At 40.2% G+C, this 19678-nt stretch overlaps 1 protein-coding gene across 3 annotated transcripts in view; it reads left to right on the plus strand.

Annotated features, from left to right (window-relative positions):
* LOC137172675 (putative uncharacterized protein MYH16) overlaps positions 1–19678 on the plus strand; it is a 59421-nt gene continuing 39743 nt past the window's right edge. Inside the window, exons 1-2 of one of the 3 annotated variants that reach the window (XM_067577224.1) lie at positions 1–183; positions 10297–10455. In XM_067577224.1, the coding sequence (XP_067433325.1) occupies positions 100–183; positions 10297–10455 (243 nt within the window). In that variant the 5' untranslated portion in view covers positions 1–99. The remainder of the gene's footprint in view (positions 184–10296; positions 10456–19678) is intronic. The other 2 variants (XM_067577225.1, XM_067577227.1) reach the window with 2 other exon arrangements.

Consider the following 19678-nt stretch of genomic DNA (forward strand, 5'->3'; position numbering starts at 1 on the left):
TCCCACAGCTTCAAGAGAGCACACACACATGCACATGCTTCACTTCCTCCCCAGAGCCCACTTGGGTGAAGACAGCATGGGCGGCTGTGAGCTGTGAGGATGGAGAAGAGAGTGTGTGTAATCCAGACTGACTTCCACCAATACAGACCCACCATCGCTCTGCACAGCAGACCTCTGGCACACGTAAGAAACCTGCTGTCCTCTTCTCTGTGGTATTCTCTCGTTTCTTTCTCTGTGTTTCTGTCCTATTTCCTTTATTCTTCATCTCCGTACAAATGCTTCCAGTCTGCTTCTGTCTGCTTCTGTCTGTCACTGTTCTCCAGCATGTTGCATTGCTGTAACAGACACCAGGGCTCCTCCTCACTGAAGGCCCACTCCTCTTAGAAAGAGGAGGTCCTCATTCAATAGGGGGCGTCAGAGTGCACAGGATCATGTGGTTACTGTGTGTACTGGTGACATGCAGTATCTGTGTCTGTTAAAGTTGTCAGTTTTCTATGTTTCTGGATAAGTATAATTCTTATACTTCCAGCTTATTGTAAATCAGTTTTATAGGATTGCAAATATGTTATGGTACTCTGTCTCTCTCTCTCTCTCCCACACACACACACACACGTACACACACACATTGCAAAAGAATGCAAACACAGACAAGCATCAGACAGGGTGAAAGCACTTAAACAGTAAATTGTATCTGCTTGCCGACAGATTTGAGGTATAGCTGAGAGGAGGGTCACACACTGACCTTACAGACTAATAAATATCTGCAAGTCACTTGGTCCACTGTCCATATGGCCATGGCTATGTAAACACACTGACTTTTAAAAAGTTTTCTTTGGACATTTTGTTAATTTGACTTTTAGAAATGTTTTTATTTTTCCATTTCAATTAGCTTCCTTATCTCTTGTTTCCCTGGAGATTCTAGTGTCACATGATGATCCAACACTTTCAGATTGACAGTGAGAGTTCATTCTCAATCTTGGAACAGTACAAGACCAAAACAGCAACAACAAGAAATGTAATACTAGCTTTTCCTGCAGCTCTCAACTGTGTCTCACAGCCTTCGTCAGCTGATGGAGTTTGATCAGTTGTGATGGAGATGAAGTCCTGCCCTGAACAGACACAGAGATTACAATCTCAACTCATATACTGTATGATCACATGTTATCATGTGAGATGCGATTGAACCTTGAGTTGTGATTTTTTAAAATTTTGTGTTGGACTGTTTTCAGATGCTCTTACAGCTATATATATAACTTTTTGTGAGTAAACAGCGGAAACCTAAGTGAAATCAATATTTGGCAGCTTTGCCTTTAAAACAGCAGCAGTTCTCCTCAGTACACCTGCAAAGTTTTTCAGGTACTTGGCAGGTCAGTTGTTCCTGCATCTTGGAGAAGTTGCCACAGTTCTTCTGTGGATTTAGGCTTCTCAGCTGCTTCTGTCTCTTCATGTAATCCCAGACTGACTCCATGATGTTGAGATCAGGGCTCTGTGGGGGCCATACCATCTGTTGCAGGACTCCTTGTTGTTATTGCTAAAGTTGGTTCTTTATGACTCTGGCTGTATGTTTTGGGTCGTTGTCATGCTGCAGAATACATTTGGGTCTGATCAGATGACTCCCTGATGGTATTGCATTATGGATAAGAATCTTTACTGTGTATATATATATATACTGTGTATATATATACACAGTACTGTGCAATATATATATATATATATATATATATATATATATGTGTGTGTGTGTGTGTGTGTGTGTGTATATATATATATATATATATATATATATATATATATATATATATATATATATGTATTTGTGTGATATAAAAGTGAACTTTGCATTAGAACAGACAGATTGTATTGTCTGTGTGTTCTAATCATCTGTGGCTGCATAATTTTCTTTTGTTTTCCTCTTACTTTTGTAGATGTAGGCAATTGTTTGAATAAACTATATTGGACTGGACAGAAGCGACCGGGGGTTCTGTGCTTACGTTCAGTCTGAGCAACATGTCACGGCCACTCAATGTGAACATAACAAGTTCTGGTCGTGCAGAAAGGAAAATTAAAATGCTTAGTGTCAGTTAACACAATGTACAAGATCAATAAAAACACACATTGTCTGCACAGCGTTAATGTGGCAAGAGGAATGTAAGGTGTCCCCAGATGGCTACCATAGTCAGAAGCAAGAAAAACCTCAATTCCTCTTCCTAAAATTTGCTAATATTTTGGCCATTTTGCTAATCTTTGTTGTGTTTTGTACAATACTGGTTAATTTCACCTCTTTAGTCCTTTACAAATAACTCTGATGAAACAATCTGAGAAGGGGAAATCACTTTTTGCTTTAACTCCTCACATCTTTTGGACATATACAACCCCTGACAGAGTTGGGAACCACTATGTTCAAGAATAACCTCCTTAACACTGACTTGTATCCTGTATTTCATAGACAAGTATCCAGTGTAGGTCTAACTCACTGCTGTAGAGTGCATGTCGGCTTGTTATCTCTCTATTTCAGATGTATGACTTTTTGACATTGATTACCTTCTCTCCACAGTAGACCATGATGGCTCTTTCAGTAGTCTGGTCTGATCTCTTGTTCTTGTCTCCCTCTGTGTTTTCACACCCATCCACATATGCAGCACACACACATACACACAGCTGGGTCAGCCAACAAAGACATGAAAAGCTACATGGTTTTCTCCTTTGATGATACTTCATGTGGGTCATTTTTACACTTTCAGAGAGAATACTTTGTACTTTTGTGTGTGTTTCATCTTATAATAAATTTGAAAGGTGTTAGATTGAAAGGAATCCCGGTGATTTCCAGATAATGTCGTGTTTACGTCTTTCCAGTTCAACACAACCACAGTCAGTGTTGTCTACTGTTGTCCAACTATGTCAGGTATTTCAATCAGCCCTATAGGAACAATAACCAGCACTCAAGAGAACAGAAACCGTCCACCGCTTTCATAATGTCAACAGTTATCTCTCCAGTCTAATTACCTGCCAACAATCATGTCATTGATATGATTTATGAGCTGGTATTATTGTACTGGACCTGCAGCCAGTCGACCACATGAGTGTTGGTGAACTGTGAGGTGCTTCAGTGATCAAAGGCTGGCTGTGCGTTCCTCCATGACCTGGATCCAGAGTTCAGCCAGAGGCCACGCTTCACCCTGCAGTCCATTCACCTGGAAGCACTTTTTAGTTATACAGTACACACACTGTTGTTCTGCACAAATGCAGAACAGTGACTGAACAGAAACAAGAACACACAGAGTGTTTGATGTGAAGTACCAGAAATTAAAGCAGTTTCAGACTTCAGCTCTGAATCAGTAGTCACAGGTCAACCTGCAACATCTTTAAGCAGTTTAGACCTGGAGATGTAGAAATGCTGATGAAAATATTAACTTCTGCAACTTCTGACAGTTGTGCCACCTGCAGGAGATAACTTTTGCTGCTTTGAATTATACTTTTTTGAAGCTGCTGTTGGTGTCTCTTGAACTTTGAGCCCAAAAATGATAACCTTACAATATGTGTCCAACCAATGGGGTTCTGCTGAGAGGCAGAAGTTATAATAATGACAGAGAAGAATGGAAGAAGAGTTCATTTTGAGCATCTGTAAACTCCCAACTTTATATAATCCTACTCTTGGGGTATATAATATTAAGCTGTTAGCTGTGTTGCACTATCAACTTTTATATAAGGTTCTTTGCTGGAATATATAGTGCCCAACAAAAGAGGCATGGTTTGTAGAGACAGCAGTCGATGGAACAAATAAATATGTAGAAAAACTGTGATAACTTATTGTCCAGTGAGCAACAGAGTTAGCTGTCTGACTGAAAGTTGCAAGCTGGCAGGGAGAGCTATCAAGACTGGATGGCACTGGCATTTTCCTGGCTGGCTTTTTGGTTAGTGGTTAGCTAGGCAGCTACAGCTAGCCGTACAGTTGTTCACCAACTAGCTGTGCAAATAGTTGCTTTGTCACAAAGGTTGTCATCTGTTTCACAAGGGTGTGCTGATGGACTTTACTATGAAACTTAAACTTAAAATTGTAGCTGTAACACTCATTGCCTGCAGGTCGCGGATGTCTGCAGGTCTACACTATGGATGTATTATAAAAGCTGGATAGGGCTCCATTACTCAGTCTTGCAGCAAGTTTTTTCTAGTCGTCTCTCGCGGTATTGCAGTGAGGGCCCCTGCGGTCCAAAATGCATTTTCCCCATAGACCATCATTGTAAAAGAGACGTCTGTAAATCTGTTTACAGGACACCTCAAACTGCAAACAAGGTCAATTATGACTCTTTCTATTATAAATTTTTAATCCTTGGAGGTTTTATATTTGTAAAACTTTCCTAGAGCAGAGAAAAGTGAGTTAAAAATCTGTGACGATGTAAAGTCTGTTGCCGAGCGGGAACTCTCTGGCGGGGCCAGCGGACAAAACACCACCGCATATATTCAGTGGGCCACACAGCACGGAAATAAACCCAAACGCTCCAAAAATCCAAGATGCCGATGGTCAAAATGCCAAACTCGAGGCTTCAAAACAGGAGTCCACCATGGATATATAAAGAGAACTGGATACAGCATTAGAGGCAGGGGCCCATTCATTCCAATGAAAGTTGCTCAGTGGCACTTGAAGCCAACAAAGCCACTTCCTGAAAACATACTGCGTGCGCTCATTGCACCCATGGTGCATGCTCACAAGAGACTTCTGCCGGCCAAGAAATCTAACTTCCGGTTCAGCCCTTCTGCTGATTTGATTGGGAATAAAACTAATTGGCTCTTCTAGATTTTTGAAATATGGTCGGACTGAACAGATCAAATTCTGATACCCCGCAAATGAAAATTTTGCGGGGGTTGTGACGCTCAAAAAATGTATCTGATTTACAGACGTCTCTTTCACAGTGTAAGTCTATGGGAAAAAGTCTTTTTGTGCCCAAAAGCATAACGTGACGTTGTAATTACACGGTTTGGCCACTATGTCGAATTGGCTTCAAAGCACGGTGCTTCCTGTATCCAGTTCTCTTCTTATATCCATGGAGTCCACCAGTCCACCACAAACCAATGGGTGATGTCACGGTGGCTTAATTCCATTATTTTCTTTCACAGTCTATGGTTTGGACGTTTGTAAGAAACTATCCAGTTCTATAAGCATCTAAAAACACATAAATAATGTCATCAGATTAAAGTTAAATCTCACACTATATATGTATATATATATATATATATATATATATATATATATAAACACAGCCTTAAAAATTACCAACAAGCAAAACCCAACTCAACCAAAATAGCACTTTTTTTGTAATTCCGTGTTTATTGATTTGGAGAGCAACCAATCATTCAACATAAGAAAATCCTATTGCCCACCCAATCCCCTATCAACTCCACACAATTGATCATTCTAAGTTTGACAAAGGCAGTATTTAGTGCTATTGTATTACACTGTACAGGCTGTTCTATTTTCCTGGTCAGTGAGAGTATATTGAGCATCACTTACTCTGCTATCCAAGCTTGCCAGTAAACTAACTTGTACTGGAAAATCTCTCACTCTGTGAGTCTTCACTGAGGTTTAGCTAAACCAATAAGAGGATTTCTTCCTCCATGGCAGATCTGCCTCTGAAAAATGTCCAAATCAAACTACAGTCTGCAAGCACTTTGTTGGTATAGAGCTTTGAAGCAGGGTCCAGACTTTGCAAGGTTGTGGTATTACCATCACGTTTTCATTTTATTTGTTTAAAAGTAGTTTGGCTTGTTAAATGTTAAATGTTTGAGTGGTGCGAATGTTGCCTGGGATAATGTGCGCTGGATCTGAGGCTGTAGCCAGTGGCATCTGAACCTTGCTGCAGGTGTGAATAAGAGTTGAGATGGTGAACAGCTGTTCAAATAAAAGAAAAGGACAGAGATCATGGGATTAATATCCCAGTTGCCTCCACTCAGACTAGGAATGTTAGGAATCAGAGGAAGAGGGGGATTACTTGGGAAATTGTTGCATTGTCTAGGAAAAATGTGAAAAAACTTGTCATTAGAAACTGTTTTCACAGGGCCATGAATTAGATGGAAAGTTGTAAAGTTTGTTTTACTGGGAGGAAAGGTGCAGTGTGTCTGTTTTGTGCTACAGGTTTGATCAAACAAACATTTCTGAGCTTCAAGTCAAAACATGAAAACTTTGCAAAAGTGTAACTCGCATTCATCATGCAAGGAGGATTGTGCTGCAACAAAGAGAGTATTTAATTTTGGTTTGCTGGTGCATTCTCAACAATAGCAACGGCTTAAGATGTTGAGCCCTGTGATCATGCTAAAGGTGAACCATTGATGTGTCACATTTATCTTCCTCTGCTTTTTTGGCATTGCTGTGCAGATTGATGTTGAGTGCGGTGGTAAATCCTGCACTGACAGGTAAATATATTGTGTGTTGAAACTGACTATAGGCAAAGGAAGTTCAGGTGTGTCAGCAGGCATATCCTCGTGGCAGTTAAAACACACAAATGTCCTAAATCTTATTTGGACAACATGGCAATTACCGGCGCACACTTAAGAAAGATGATACCCCATTTCCCTGTCTAATTTCCCACTGACAAACTGTACAGTTTGTCAGTTTTGAGAGGTAAACTCACTGTCGGGGTTCAGAGAGCTGAGCTAATGACAGCTCTTTTCCAAAAGATACAGCGCTCAAGCAGCAACAGGTTTTTCTATGTGTCTGTGTGTGTGTGTGTGTGTGTGTGTGTGTGTGTGTTTGTGTGTGTGTATCTTCTGCCTGTCTTTCTGTAGCACAGCTTTCCCTTTTAAAACTCTTCTTCTTCAGATCTCACTGTGGAAAATCAGCTCACATCTGTTTTTCCAGGGAAGGAAACTAAAATGACTTGTAGAATCTTGTTTGGTGTGGAGAGAAAATAAAAGAAGACTGATGACTCTGGCATGAGGTGTAAATACACAAAATTGACAAATTGCTCTCTGCAAAACACATTAGTTGTTTTGGATAGTGTGTTCATGTTGAGGTCATTTGTTGTGTGTGATGCATTAAATTTGGGTGTTCATGGCCATTGCAAGACCTTGACTAAGAAGACAACACAGAGATCCTGCTGACATTACTACCTACATCATAGAAATAACATTATTCTTCCTAATCAGTACATTAATGTGTGTTTATGCCGATGACACAATTTTCTCTGGTTCTTACTCACCTTCAGTCTGTCTTTGAGGCTTTTCAGATATCCCTTCTTAATCATACACTTGTTTTAAATGCAGATAATACCAAGTAAATGGTATTCTCAACATCTACTTGTGTCTCTCTCTCATTAAAACTTTAATTGGTATCCATATCACTCTTACTGTCTTATTGGAATACTTAGGAATTTGGCTTGACAGCAGACAAGGCTTTCTGTAAAAAATGTAACCTGTCTGTTGCAGCTGGAAAAGACAACATGAATCAAAAGTTGTGGGCCATCTGATATTTTTATGACTCTTGTAATTGTTTTTATTAATTCTTGTTGCTTGATTGTCGGTTGTCTGGCTTTATATGCGTTGTTTCTTGCATGCTGTTATATGGTCTGACTATGAATGCTTCTTGCTCTTAGGTCTGTGTTGAAAATGAGATGTATGTTGATCTTAATCATCCTGTGACTCTGAATACTACTAAGTTTAAGTTGATTTAAAACCCCATTTGATGCATGGTTTAATTTTTTTATATTTCTATATTCCATAGAAACAAATCAAATAATCACCATTAGATGTCTTGGATATTATGATGGGGAGACAGGGCAGTTTTTTCTTATGATGAGCTGAATTCCTGTGTAAAACTCTAGATTTGGTTTATGTCACAGTGTGTACAGAACATTATTGTGTTTACATCAGTCTGTCAGGGGTTGACCGCCCTCTGTTTAGCCTGTGAGTCTGGTTCTATGTGGTCTGGTCAACTGGTGAGGTGCTGCTGAAAGGGAGTAGGACACAGACCAGTTCTCCCCTGCAATAAAGTGCAGCCTTTGCACATACCAACAACATCTTTACAATACAGCTAAAATCTGCCAGGTGAACTCCACCTTTGATTTTCGGCCTCTGTACCATGTAGTGATCGGGTCTGTGTGAAAGACTATTTGAATGTCATAGTGTTTGTTTTAACTGGCTGGAAGTGCCAGAGTGGTGGGGTTAACTGCTCAAGGAGTGCTTTTGATTTCATAAAACACATCACATGTCTTTCAGACTATACATGATTGCTGAAATGTTTCTGAATTATTTGTCTTGTCCTATTTGGCAAACCACAGTCATCTGGTATCAACTATAAGGTTTAGGTTATAATAAACCATGAACATATTTGAAAAGATTATACAGCCCAGGCCTTTTATTACAGTAACTGTACCTGGAGTTCTGCAACAAAGCACTGAAAAAGATTAGGGGTCTGTTTGCTGCCATTGTCTCATTAGCTATTGCTGGTCCTGTTTACATCTTTTTAAGAGGTGTTATGTTACATAAAAAAAAAATCTTTTTGAAAAATGGTGTTCATCCCTTCAGAAGATTTCCAGAGACTTGTAGAATCAATGCCAAGGATGAGGAACACCATTCTTCCCAAAGATATTCCCTCATTTAGTGTTCTGATGATGGTGGTGGAGAGCGCTGTCTAACACCTCAGTCCAAAATCTCCCATAGGTGTTCAATTGGGTTGAGCTCTGGTGACTGTGAAGGCCATAGCATATGATTCTCATCATTTTCATACTCATCAAACTATTCAGTGACCCCTGGTGCCCTGTGAATTGGGGCATTGTCATTCTGGAAGAGACCACTCCCATCAGGATAGAAATGTTTCATCATAGGATAAAGGTGATTCCCTCTAAGGGGACAAGTGGACCCAAACCATGCCAGCAAAATGCCCCCCACCGCATAACAGAGCCACCAGATCCCCTCACTATAAGGGTTAAGCATTCAGACCTGTACCAGTTTTTCCTTTAATTTGTCACAGGTCTGTATATCAGACTAACAATGATTTTTTTTTAAACTGTTTTTTTTTTGTGTTTAGTTTACATAATTATTTGTATCGTAACTATAAGTGAAGGTGACCCTGGCTGACGACAATGGGGGCCTTACAGGTCTCTGTGCTACATTTTACAATCTATGTTACTAGATCAACTTTTGGGGGGTAAATCTGCTGGGTCACTTTATGGCACAGACAGTAATTGTAGAAAAGCTAGTGGTTTTTTCATTAAGCATAAAATGACCCGTGTTTACAGCAGCATGATTTGCTATCAGCCACAGTGTCTTTTTTGATACTATCACTGGGGGTTGCCAAAATGTTGAAATTCTAACGCATGGCTTTAAAGCTGCACAATCAATGTTTTTATACTAGCAATGGGACAAATGACTTGTAGTGACACACCCACAGAGAATTAACACATAACTCAGCAGTTTCCCTCAGCCTTACAGAGCTTTTTCAGCTATTTGTTTTACAGACTTTATTCAGTCTCACCGCTCTCATCAGCGTCATCCCTAGCCACAGCAAGTAGCTGTTTAGATAAAAAAGCTCTGATATATCCACTGTATGCTAAACTGATAGCCACTAGCATGGTGAACATAGTGGAGCATTTAGCTGCTAAAAGTCAAATATTTCCCCCAGGAGTTGGAGGAGACCAAACTAGAGCTAAAAGAACAACTTTTTGGGCTGATAATATGTCAGTGTTATGTTTCCAACTTGTTGTGCTACCCTGAAGTGACCAAAAAAATGTATGCAGCTTTAAGTGTGATGATTTGTTGGATTGTGGAGTCCAACTTTGAGAGGCGCTGCTACTACTAAAATGCAACAAGTGTGAGATATAGGGTTACTTGTAAATATATCAATTTTACATTGATATATCTATGTTGAAGTACCACATGTTGCGTCTTTAAAGTGCCTGGCCTGCGGTAGCAAATATCGGTCCACAATTCAGTGCCAACAGAGAGAAACATTAGATAGTTTGAAAATGCTTTATTGAGAAAGGACCAGCAGGAGGTCAGTCTGGAGAGAGGGGAGGAAATGTGGGCACATGTGCGTCTGTTCATACATGCATGTAGATGTCTCGCAGAGGACAAAGCACATCGACAGAGGCAGTAGAGTGTTGGTGTGTGTGTGTCAGATGTGGATGGAGGAGAGAGGGGAAAGAGAGGGGCTACAATTCAGACTCCAGACAGAAGTAAAAAAAGTAAGAGCGAGCCAGCCAGCCAAGCTGAAATATCAAGCTTTCTACTGTGAGTGTGTGTATGTGTGTGTGTGAATTTCTGCATGTGTGTGAGCTTATATTCCAGGTCGGATCTCTGTCATTGCAGCAGCACATTCACACACAGGAGACAGGGATGAGGGAGAGAGAGGAGCTGAGGAGAGCCATAGAGCAGAGTGACCGACTCCTCTCAAAAGTCCGCGAGCTAGAGGAGCAGAACACCCAACTTAACAAGGAAAAGAATGAGGTGGCCACTAAATACCGAGCTGTAAGTCTGCTGCTCTGCTCTGCTGCATCTCCCTCTTTGCTTCTCCTTCTCTCTTTCATTTTTCCCCTTTAAAAAAAAGTTGTTCCTCTTTTGTTTCACTAACTTGATACTTAAGAACTCACATGATTTGCGATTAGGTCTGAATTTCTGCTCGATAAGGGATTTTGAACGTGGTCATTATACCAACCCCGGGTGGATGAAATTAAGTGGATAATGATACCCTAGCAGAGGGAAGAGAGATGCAGCCACTATGGCAGTCACTGCGTTCGAGCTTGTTTTCATGCCTCCTTTCTCTTTGTGGGTTTTTACTGCTGTGTTGACCATTTTCCAGCTGATGGTTTTATTGTGAGAGTATGTACAGAGTGTATTTTCCTGAGAATGCTGTCATAGTGCTTTGAGGCACCATGCTGTTTCCTGGCCTGAGGCTTACTGTTTGACTGATTGGTTTACTGCGAGAAGGACTGTTTGAGTGGCACATCCCCTTGCATTGCCACAAGTCTGTGTGTGAATAAGTTATTGTGAGAAATACAAACCTTCATTCTCATGTAGAAGTATTCAGTCCATAAATACATGTAAATACAAATCAGGCTGCCACTGACATTTGAGAACAATTGCAAAACAATACAGTGTGTAAGATTTAGGGGGATCTACTGGTAGAAATGGAACATAATATTCATAAGTATGTTTTCATTAGTGTATTATCACCTGAAAATAAGAATCATTGTGTTTTTGTTACCTAAGAATGAGCCCTTTATATCTACATTGGGAGCGGGTCCTCTTCCACAGAGCCCACCAATGTTACACCACCATGTTTCTACAGTAGCCCAGAATGGACAAACCAAACACTGGCTCCAGAGAGGGCCTTTCGCATTTTTCGTAGCCACAGGCTTGGAAGGGGAGAGGTAGAGGGGGGAGGGGTATTCAGTTGATTGCAATCTGCAACCTCACCACTAGATGTCACTAAATCCTACACACTGGTCCTTTAAAGCTGCGCTAATATTTTTATATAAACAATAAATCAAATGACTATGTGTAATGTGAATGGAGTTGCTCGTATTGACCAACCCACGGAGAATTATCACCCAACTCTGCAGTTCCCCTCAGCTCTACAGAGCTTAACATCTTTCAGCTCAGTGTTTTGGTTTTACAGCCCACAACTTTACTGTTTTGATTCACTCTCACGGCCGTCATCAAAATCGTTTCCCGCCGCAGCAGGCAGCTATTTTAGTGAAAAAGTTCTCAAAAACCCATTGTACTCTACCTGCCTACCACCAAATAACAGGCAGACAAAGTTAGTGCCTAGCTGAACAGCCTGATAGACCAAAACTGAGCTAAAGTAAATGTAAATATTGGACTATTGATAACATTGCTCCATATTGCTCAGATTGTTTGCTACAATAAACATATAAGGTGATAATATGTTAATGTTTTCAGCTTTTTCCCCACTGACCCCAAGTAGCCTTAAAATACTGTTCTTGCTGCTGCTTATGACTTAAAGTAACATTTACTGAAAACTAGGTGTTTTGAGAAACTACTAAGCCTTTTAAAAAATTATTTATTTGTGACCTGGTTTAAAAGATTAGAAGAACCAATGGAGAGGTCCACTCACTAGCTTTCAGAGCTTTCAACTACATCTCATGGCTTTCATTCAACAGAACTCCAGTCACTAAGTTGTTACCTGAGCCAGCTCCATTTTCTGAATGGAGACTGTAAATTGTGGTTAAAAGGTCTGAAAGGTAGTAAGTTGACCTTTTACCTTACATTTCTTTGTAACATACTTTTTAGAAAGGTCAAGTATGAACTTGCTCAAAAAATAATAATAATAATAGCAACAGCTTATGTTTTAATATAAAACCATAAATAGACATGGCCATCTAACCATATAACTTATTGTTACAATTAAAACACAAATGGATTTTGAGAATGAATTATTGTATAAAAGTACACCAATCTCATCAACATATTTCTCTGTTCAGAGCAGAGAAAAGCATTGGAACCTTCACTAAATTAAACCAGGTAGATCCCTTTTTGCCAAAATGAAAATCTGTCTCTTGGTGTGTACATTTTACTGTCCCTTGGAAGTGAAGAATTAAAACTTATAAGTGAATATTCTAAATGGCAGTGACTGAGTGCTTCATTCAGAGACTCAATAAAATGCTTATCAATTTGGTAATCCTTGGTATAGCACAGAGAGACCAAGCAGATTAGTGAGCACTGGCAAGCTGTGATCAGTTTACTGACGTCATGCTACTGTATTTCTGTAATTCTGTAGACCAAACAATTTTCACACTGTGACCTCTCACATTGCATATAGCGCAGCTTTAAGATAACCTCAATTTTGATGCCAGCAATCGTCCTGTTTGAGTGATAATCTCCTTTTTTCAAAAGTGGGTGGATGTCCAATTTCAGAGCAAAGCTCTCCTGGAGGCAGAGAATTTAGTGTGAGAGTGTTGAGCGGCACTGCAGTTGCCAATGTTTGTGGAAAGAGCTCCAGGGTTGCCCACACGATTTGGTCATTACTGTTGCTGAGTGCCTTAGCAGACTCTTCAGATGACTTTGATGGAACACATCGTAAACCGCCTTGAAAAGATGGACTGCAGTTGTTGTCACAGTTTTTTACTGCTGTCTGGATATGACAAACTCATGTGTCACTGCTGATCTTTGTCTGTATGTGCCTTCGAATACTGTAATCTTTAGCAGGTATCATCTGCACAGTCTGTCAAATCATTGCGGTAGTAAATTAAGGGATTAATCAGAAAACCTTAAACTAAAGTTGGCCTCAAAATGTATTAATCTGGGTTCAAGTTGGTTCGAGATCCCCGCTACTCTGTTTTTTCCTCTACAGTCCACAGTCTTCCAGATAGCTCTTTTATTAAGTCTTTTATTTAAGTGTTAAGTCTATAACCTCTCACGCTTTTTTTAATCACCCCTTTACAGACAAAAATAACATTTTTTATTGATATCTCCAGCTGTGTCTTTTCTTCACCACTAAGATTAGCCAACCATAAATAATGAAGTTAATCTGTAGAGGAGACAGATCAGCCAGCATTATTCATACCTTGGAGCCCTTCTGATTTGACTGCAGTGGGAAATGTGACCCCTTGTCAGAGCTATTTAGTGCTGCTGCTGCTGCTGCCTGTAGGAAGCCTTCCAGTTTTCCAGGGGAAGTTTGTCCCTCTCCTTATTATCCCATTGTTTGCTGAGGCTTGAGGGACACCTCATACATCTTTCATCAGGGGTACAATGAATTCCTGCTTCTTAATCAACCTGAATGAACAACTACCTGATCTAACAGACTGATATTCTTTTGAAGTACTTTTTAAATTCTTGAAAAGTACTTGATTTCTAAGAAACCATCCTCTCCAAAAAGAGAAAGAAACTTTTCCACATTGCTATTCTCAGTCTTTGATTAATATTCAGCTATAATGATCCAATACAGGCTATGAAGGCTTTACTATTTTTTTGTGCTGTTATGTAGGTGCGTACGTGTCTGATTCACTGGAAGCGTCTTTATGATTCCTATTTGATAATTCCAGAATAATAAGTTTATAATTAGCATGACATAATAAGACTAAGAGTCTATAGCCATGCTACCAGCACTGTAAGGCTATACTTAGGCACAGTGGTGCTTTAAGCTGAATGCTAACTCTACTATGGCAACACCCTCACAATGGCAATGCTAACACTTATGTTTGCAGGTATAATGTTTATGTTCACCACCTTAGTTTAGAATGTTAGCATGCTAACATTTGCTAATTATCACTCTAACACAGTAGTAGTAGTCCTGGTAAAGTACAGTTGATGCTGATGGGAATGTCATTACTCAGGGGGTTTTGGTCACAAAACAGTGTGGCAAAATTTTGACCTATATATAATCATAACTTCATTTATATAGCACCTCTCAAAAAGTCACAAAAGTGCTTTACAATAAAATCAGATAATACAAGTAAATAGGATCCAAAACATAAGATATAGACAAGATAAAATAATTTAAATAGTACAACAAATACCATCAGTTAATAAAAAGACATAAGATCAAGTGAGTCTTGAGAAGAGATTTAAAAGAAGATACTGAGTTTGCGTGCCTGAGATCTCTAGGTACGGAGTTCTACAGCTGAGGGGCCAGCAAAGACCTCTAGTGACAAGTCGAGATTTTGGAACCATTAGAAGGGCCCTGCTGGAGGATCTCAAGCAACGATCAGGCTCATAGGGAGTTAGAAGATCACAGATATAGGCAGGACCCTGACCATTCAAGGCTTTAAAAACAGGCAGTAAAAGTCTTAAAATCACTTCTAAAACTCACAGGTAACCAGTGAAGGGCAGCAAAGATTGGTGTAATGTGGTTGCTTCCCTTGGTATGTGTTAAAAGCCTGACAGTAGTGTTTTTTATCAACTGCAGTCTTTGGATGTTTTCACCTGCTGATACCAGAATAAAGTGCATTGCAGTAGTCAAGTCTGGAAGAGATAAGAGCATGGATGACCTTTTCTAAGTCAGGAGAGGAAAGGAACGACCTGATCTTGGTTAGCTGTCTCAGTTGAGCAAAGCAAGACTGGAACACTTTGGTCACCTGAACATCAAAAGACAACTCCGAGTCAAAAATAACCCCTAGGTTGCGGGCCTCTTTTCGAACATTATTAGATGAGGCACCCAGGCTAGAGGAGAGATTGTTAATGCTGCTAGTGCTGGGGCCAAAGCGGGTAATTATAATCACTTCTGATGTGGAGTCACAAGACGAAGATGCATCTCCAAGCATTGTAGAGAAGGACCTGTTCAACAGTTAGGAGATGAACCAATCCAGAGCAACATCACTGATGCCAACATAGTTCTTCAGATGGTTGATTAAGACATTATGGTCCACTGTGTCAAAGGCTGAGCTAAGGTCAAGGAGAATTACAATAGAGTATAGACCTGTGATGGCGCTAGATGTAAAGTTAAGGGGCCACCAAATTGTTGAGACATTTCACTCAAAGCCACAAATGTCAATCTCATAGTGGTGCTGGAGGAAAAGTCAGTGGATCACCAAAGTCAGTAGGATTCATCCTCTGGGGACCATGAATGTCTTTACAAAAATTAATGGGTATTTGATAGTTGTCAAAACCAAAAATGTCAACCTCATGGTAGTGGTCTGGACCAAAGATGTGGACTGACTGACCGATAGACCAACATTACCATCCTAAAGCCAAGCTGCTAGCATGGCTTAAAGTGCCATCAACAGAAAACCCATGATCACCAGAATCAGGAAAAAGATGTGACAGTACCACTCACACTGTAATTGAAAACATCTAGAGAAGAGTGCAATAACACAAACACAAACACAGACAATAAAAACTAAGTAACTATCTATCTAACTATCTAAATGTGGGATAACCACTCCAAGATGGGGAAGACAAAAGGTTTTTCTTTGCTTCTACCATAGCTCCAACTATTTGGTACAGATGGATATAAACTGAGAAAAGTCCACTGTTTACCCCTCAATTACTGCTAATGGGAAATAAATGTGGAGCGTTCCTGCAGAGCTATCCAGATGCCCCAGTTCTGCATGTGGAAAAACTTTCAGTCTGGACTGGCTCTGAAGTTTCTGGGGCCCAAGGCAAACTGTGGGACAAAAGACTGGCAGGGAAAGATGAATGAGGGTGGAGAGGGGAGGAGAGAGGAGGGTGAAGAGAGGCAAGGGAATGGAAGACTGACTTGATATTCAAGGGCATGGGGGGAAGGAAGCAAATGAATGTATGAACAAATTGGTGAAGAAAGATAAACTTTGAGGTGATTTTCGGCTGAAAGTCCAGGCCGAGAAATTATAGTAGAGACTGTCAGATGGACTGCATGGGTAAGAAGATGTTACTGAAGACAATGTCTGATGTTTCAGTTCTCCAAACCTTTTATTCTCTTATGCACTTTGAGTTTTAGCAAGAACACTTCTTATTTAGGTGAGTCATACCACAGATTGTGCATTGTTGGACGTCAAATTTTTACGTTTTTCTCTGGGGACAGCAATGTCAGTTGATCGGTTTTTAACCTGGACTGAATTATCTCAACAAGTTTTGGATGGATTTCCATGAAGGGATCAATCCTGATGAACTTGGAGTCCCCCTGAACTTTTGTCTGGTGCTACAGGGAATTGACATTTTTGTTTTTGAGTGAAATATCTTGACAACTATTGCATGGATTACCATCAAAATTGGCACATATATTCAGAGTCCCCAGTTTATAAATCCCAATGATTTTGTTGATCCCGAATTACTTAGCACCACCAGCATGTCAAATATTTCATTTATGTAAATGTAACAAAATTTATTGGATGGATTGGCATGCAATTTAGTACAGATGTTCACACTCCCAAGAGGATGAATACTAATGACCATGTTCATCCCCTTAGTCTTTCTCTTGTACCAAAAGCAGGTTAAGGTTTTTGGTATGATATGTGCCAACAACTAGGACCAGTTGCAGTTTGTGGTAGACAGTTGGCAACAAAGACAATTGCATAGGAGGTGCATGGAGAAGGGGGAAAAAATAGCTTAGCGCCTCCCTCACACCACTTCTTTGCAGAGTCATAATGTGCACATAGACATACAGATGGGTGACAAATTAAAGGAAAAACCAACATGAAGTGTCTTAATATGGAGTCAGGCCACCACAAGTCTCCAGAACAGCTTCAGTGCTCCTTGCCAAGTCTGTGGAACTCTGCTGGAGGGAGGAACACCATTCCTCCACAAGATATTCCTTCATTTATATATGCAACCTTTATTTAATCAGGAAATCTCATTGAGATCAAGATCTCTTTTGCAAGAGAGGCCTGAGTACAGCAGATAGGAAGAAAAACAAACATAGCCAGACATAACAATAGCATCAGAGACAAACACAGACATTACTAAATAGATTTGAAGATGAAAGTTTATATTATATCGTTTGGTCTTATGGAGATGGTGGTGAAGAGCACTGTCTTACACGTTGGTCCAAAATCTATATATTCAGTGAGCCCTGGTGCACAGAAGCATCTGCATTTGATATGTTTCTCCACTCTTTTATTCAGTTTCTCCTTTAATTTGTCCCCCATCTGTAATACACACAAATCGCAGAGAAAAAGATGCTTCTTATATTTCCACAATGTTGCCTCATAATCTTCATGTTTTGTTTTCTTTTGTTTTGTTTTTTAAGGACCGGATCACAATGTTTCATACTGACCATTAGAAGATCCCTTCATAAAGCACTTACAATATAAGTGACGGGGTCCAAAATCCAAAGTCCTCCTCCTGTGCAAAAATGTGTTTAAAAGTTTATCTGACGCTAATATGAAGCTTCAGCGTCCAAATGAGTCAAATCAAGTAGATATCTTTCAACATACAGTCATTTACAGTCCTTTTAGTGCAAAAGTCCCTCTTTTTGTTACTATACTTCCACCACGGTTCATCAGGGAAACTCTGTCTGAAGAAACACAAAGAGGGAATTTGATGCTAAAAAGACTGTAAATGTGGCAGATATCCACTTGATATGACTAACTCAGACTGCTGAAGCCTCATATAAATTTCAGATAAACCTTTAATGCATTTTTGCACAAAATGACTGTGTGGATACACTGTGGATTTTAGCCCCCATTACTTATACTGAAAGCACATTTGAACGGGATCTTTTAATGAACAGCAAGGAAACCCTCTTTCACTGTTCATACTCACACCTGACTGTTGTTTTAAGAACTTTGTGAACTTATCCTTTAATTGTAATAACTCTGGTGACTCTGACTTTTCATCAAGTGTATCATTAGTTCAAAATTTCAGTTGTGCTATACATTGGACAAACTAAAGGTATTTGTTTTATGACCAAATACCTGTTACCTTTCAAGGCTGAAGCCAAATGCAGACACCGGACAAGCAGGTAAGGTGAAAAATAAATCTTTTATTGTTGAGACAGGCAGAGATGGTGAGATGGAGGCTGGCTGGTGCTCAGACTGAGATGAGGGGAAAGAATCAAGGAGGAGGCTTGGCAGAGGGAATCCCAAGGATGTGAGCAGATTTGGCAGGCAGGCGAGGCGGGCAGGCAGGTAATCCTGGAGATAGGGAGAACAGGTTTAAGACAAGCTGGCAGACAGACAAACATGGCAGGCAGGCAAATTGACTGGCATCAGCGCTAGAAGCATAGCATTTCGACAAACTGTGAATGACACAACGATCCGGCGGGGACTGGCTGTCGGTGCAGCGTTCTTGTAGGGAAGTGGTGATGGCTTGATGGCAGGTAGATGTGCTGATTCCAGATGATGGGCAGGTGTGCAGAGAGAGAGACAGATGGGAAGGGAGATGAACAGAGAGACAGACAAAACCAAAACACAGTCAAGCACCCATCACTCATACTAAAAAGGCTGAAAATACAAGAACATACTCGCAACAGGCAAGCAGGTGTCACAGAGCAGGGGTCATGACAATACCTGCCAAACTAATGACATTTCCATCAGCTTCATCTGTGCTTAAGTGATAGTTTGCAAATGATAGCATGCTGGTGAACATGGTAAACAATATACCTGTTAAACATCAGCATAATAGCATCGTTATCATAAGCATGTTAGCTTGCCTCACAGATCTGCGGGTGTAGCTGCTGACTTTTAGTCTTGTTTTTCATAAGACTCTATGATAGCTATCTTAGGTTAAAAGCATCCGGCAGCTGAACCCGCAACCTCCTCTTCCCTCAAGTGTTATCACTCATCTTGCCTTTAGGTTGTTAAAAGGCAGCTGACAATTAAATGCCAGGATTTCTACTTCATGGACCCATCTGTTTGAACCCTGGGACACTGACAATATGGGTTGCATTTGGCAAGAGGCATTCAAACACAGTCAAAGATCATCTGTGTATCCAGAGGGCTTTCCTGTAACACTTTCATCCACAGTAACTGTGTCCTTACATTACCTGATAACTCTATAATCTCTGTATCAACTGAAATTCAGATTTCTTGATGAATGAATGAATGAATGAATGAATGAATGAAACTTAAGCCTTAGAGTTGGCACAATAATGAAAATCTGATATGTATTGGAATTATTTGCATATCTGATTCATTGGCAGCCATCTTGTGAGATATGAGAGTGTTGGTGTTGGACATGAGTGGTGTCTGGAGAGGCAGCTGGGGAGTGCTCAATGTCTCTGGCTTCTCCAGCTCAAGTGGGAGTTACATGAACAGATCTCTCTGTGCTGCCTCCCTGCACAAGAACCCAGACCACATTGTCAAAATAAAACAAT

The sequence above is a fragment of the Thunnus thynnus genome, chromosome 20 (assembly GCF_963924715.1).
Source record: "Thunnus thynnus chromosome 20, fThuThy2.1, whole genome shotgun sequence".
NCBI classification, from domain to species: domain Eukaryota; kingdom Metazoa; phylum Chordata; class Actinopteri; order Scombriformes; family Scombridae; genus Thunnus; species Thunnus thynnus.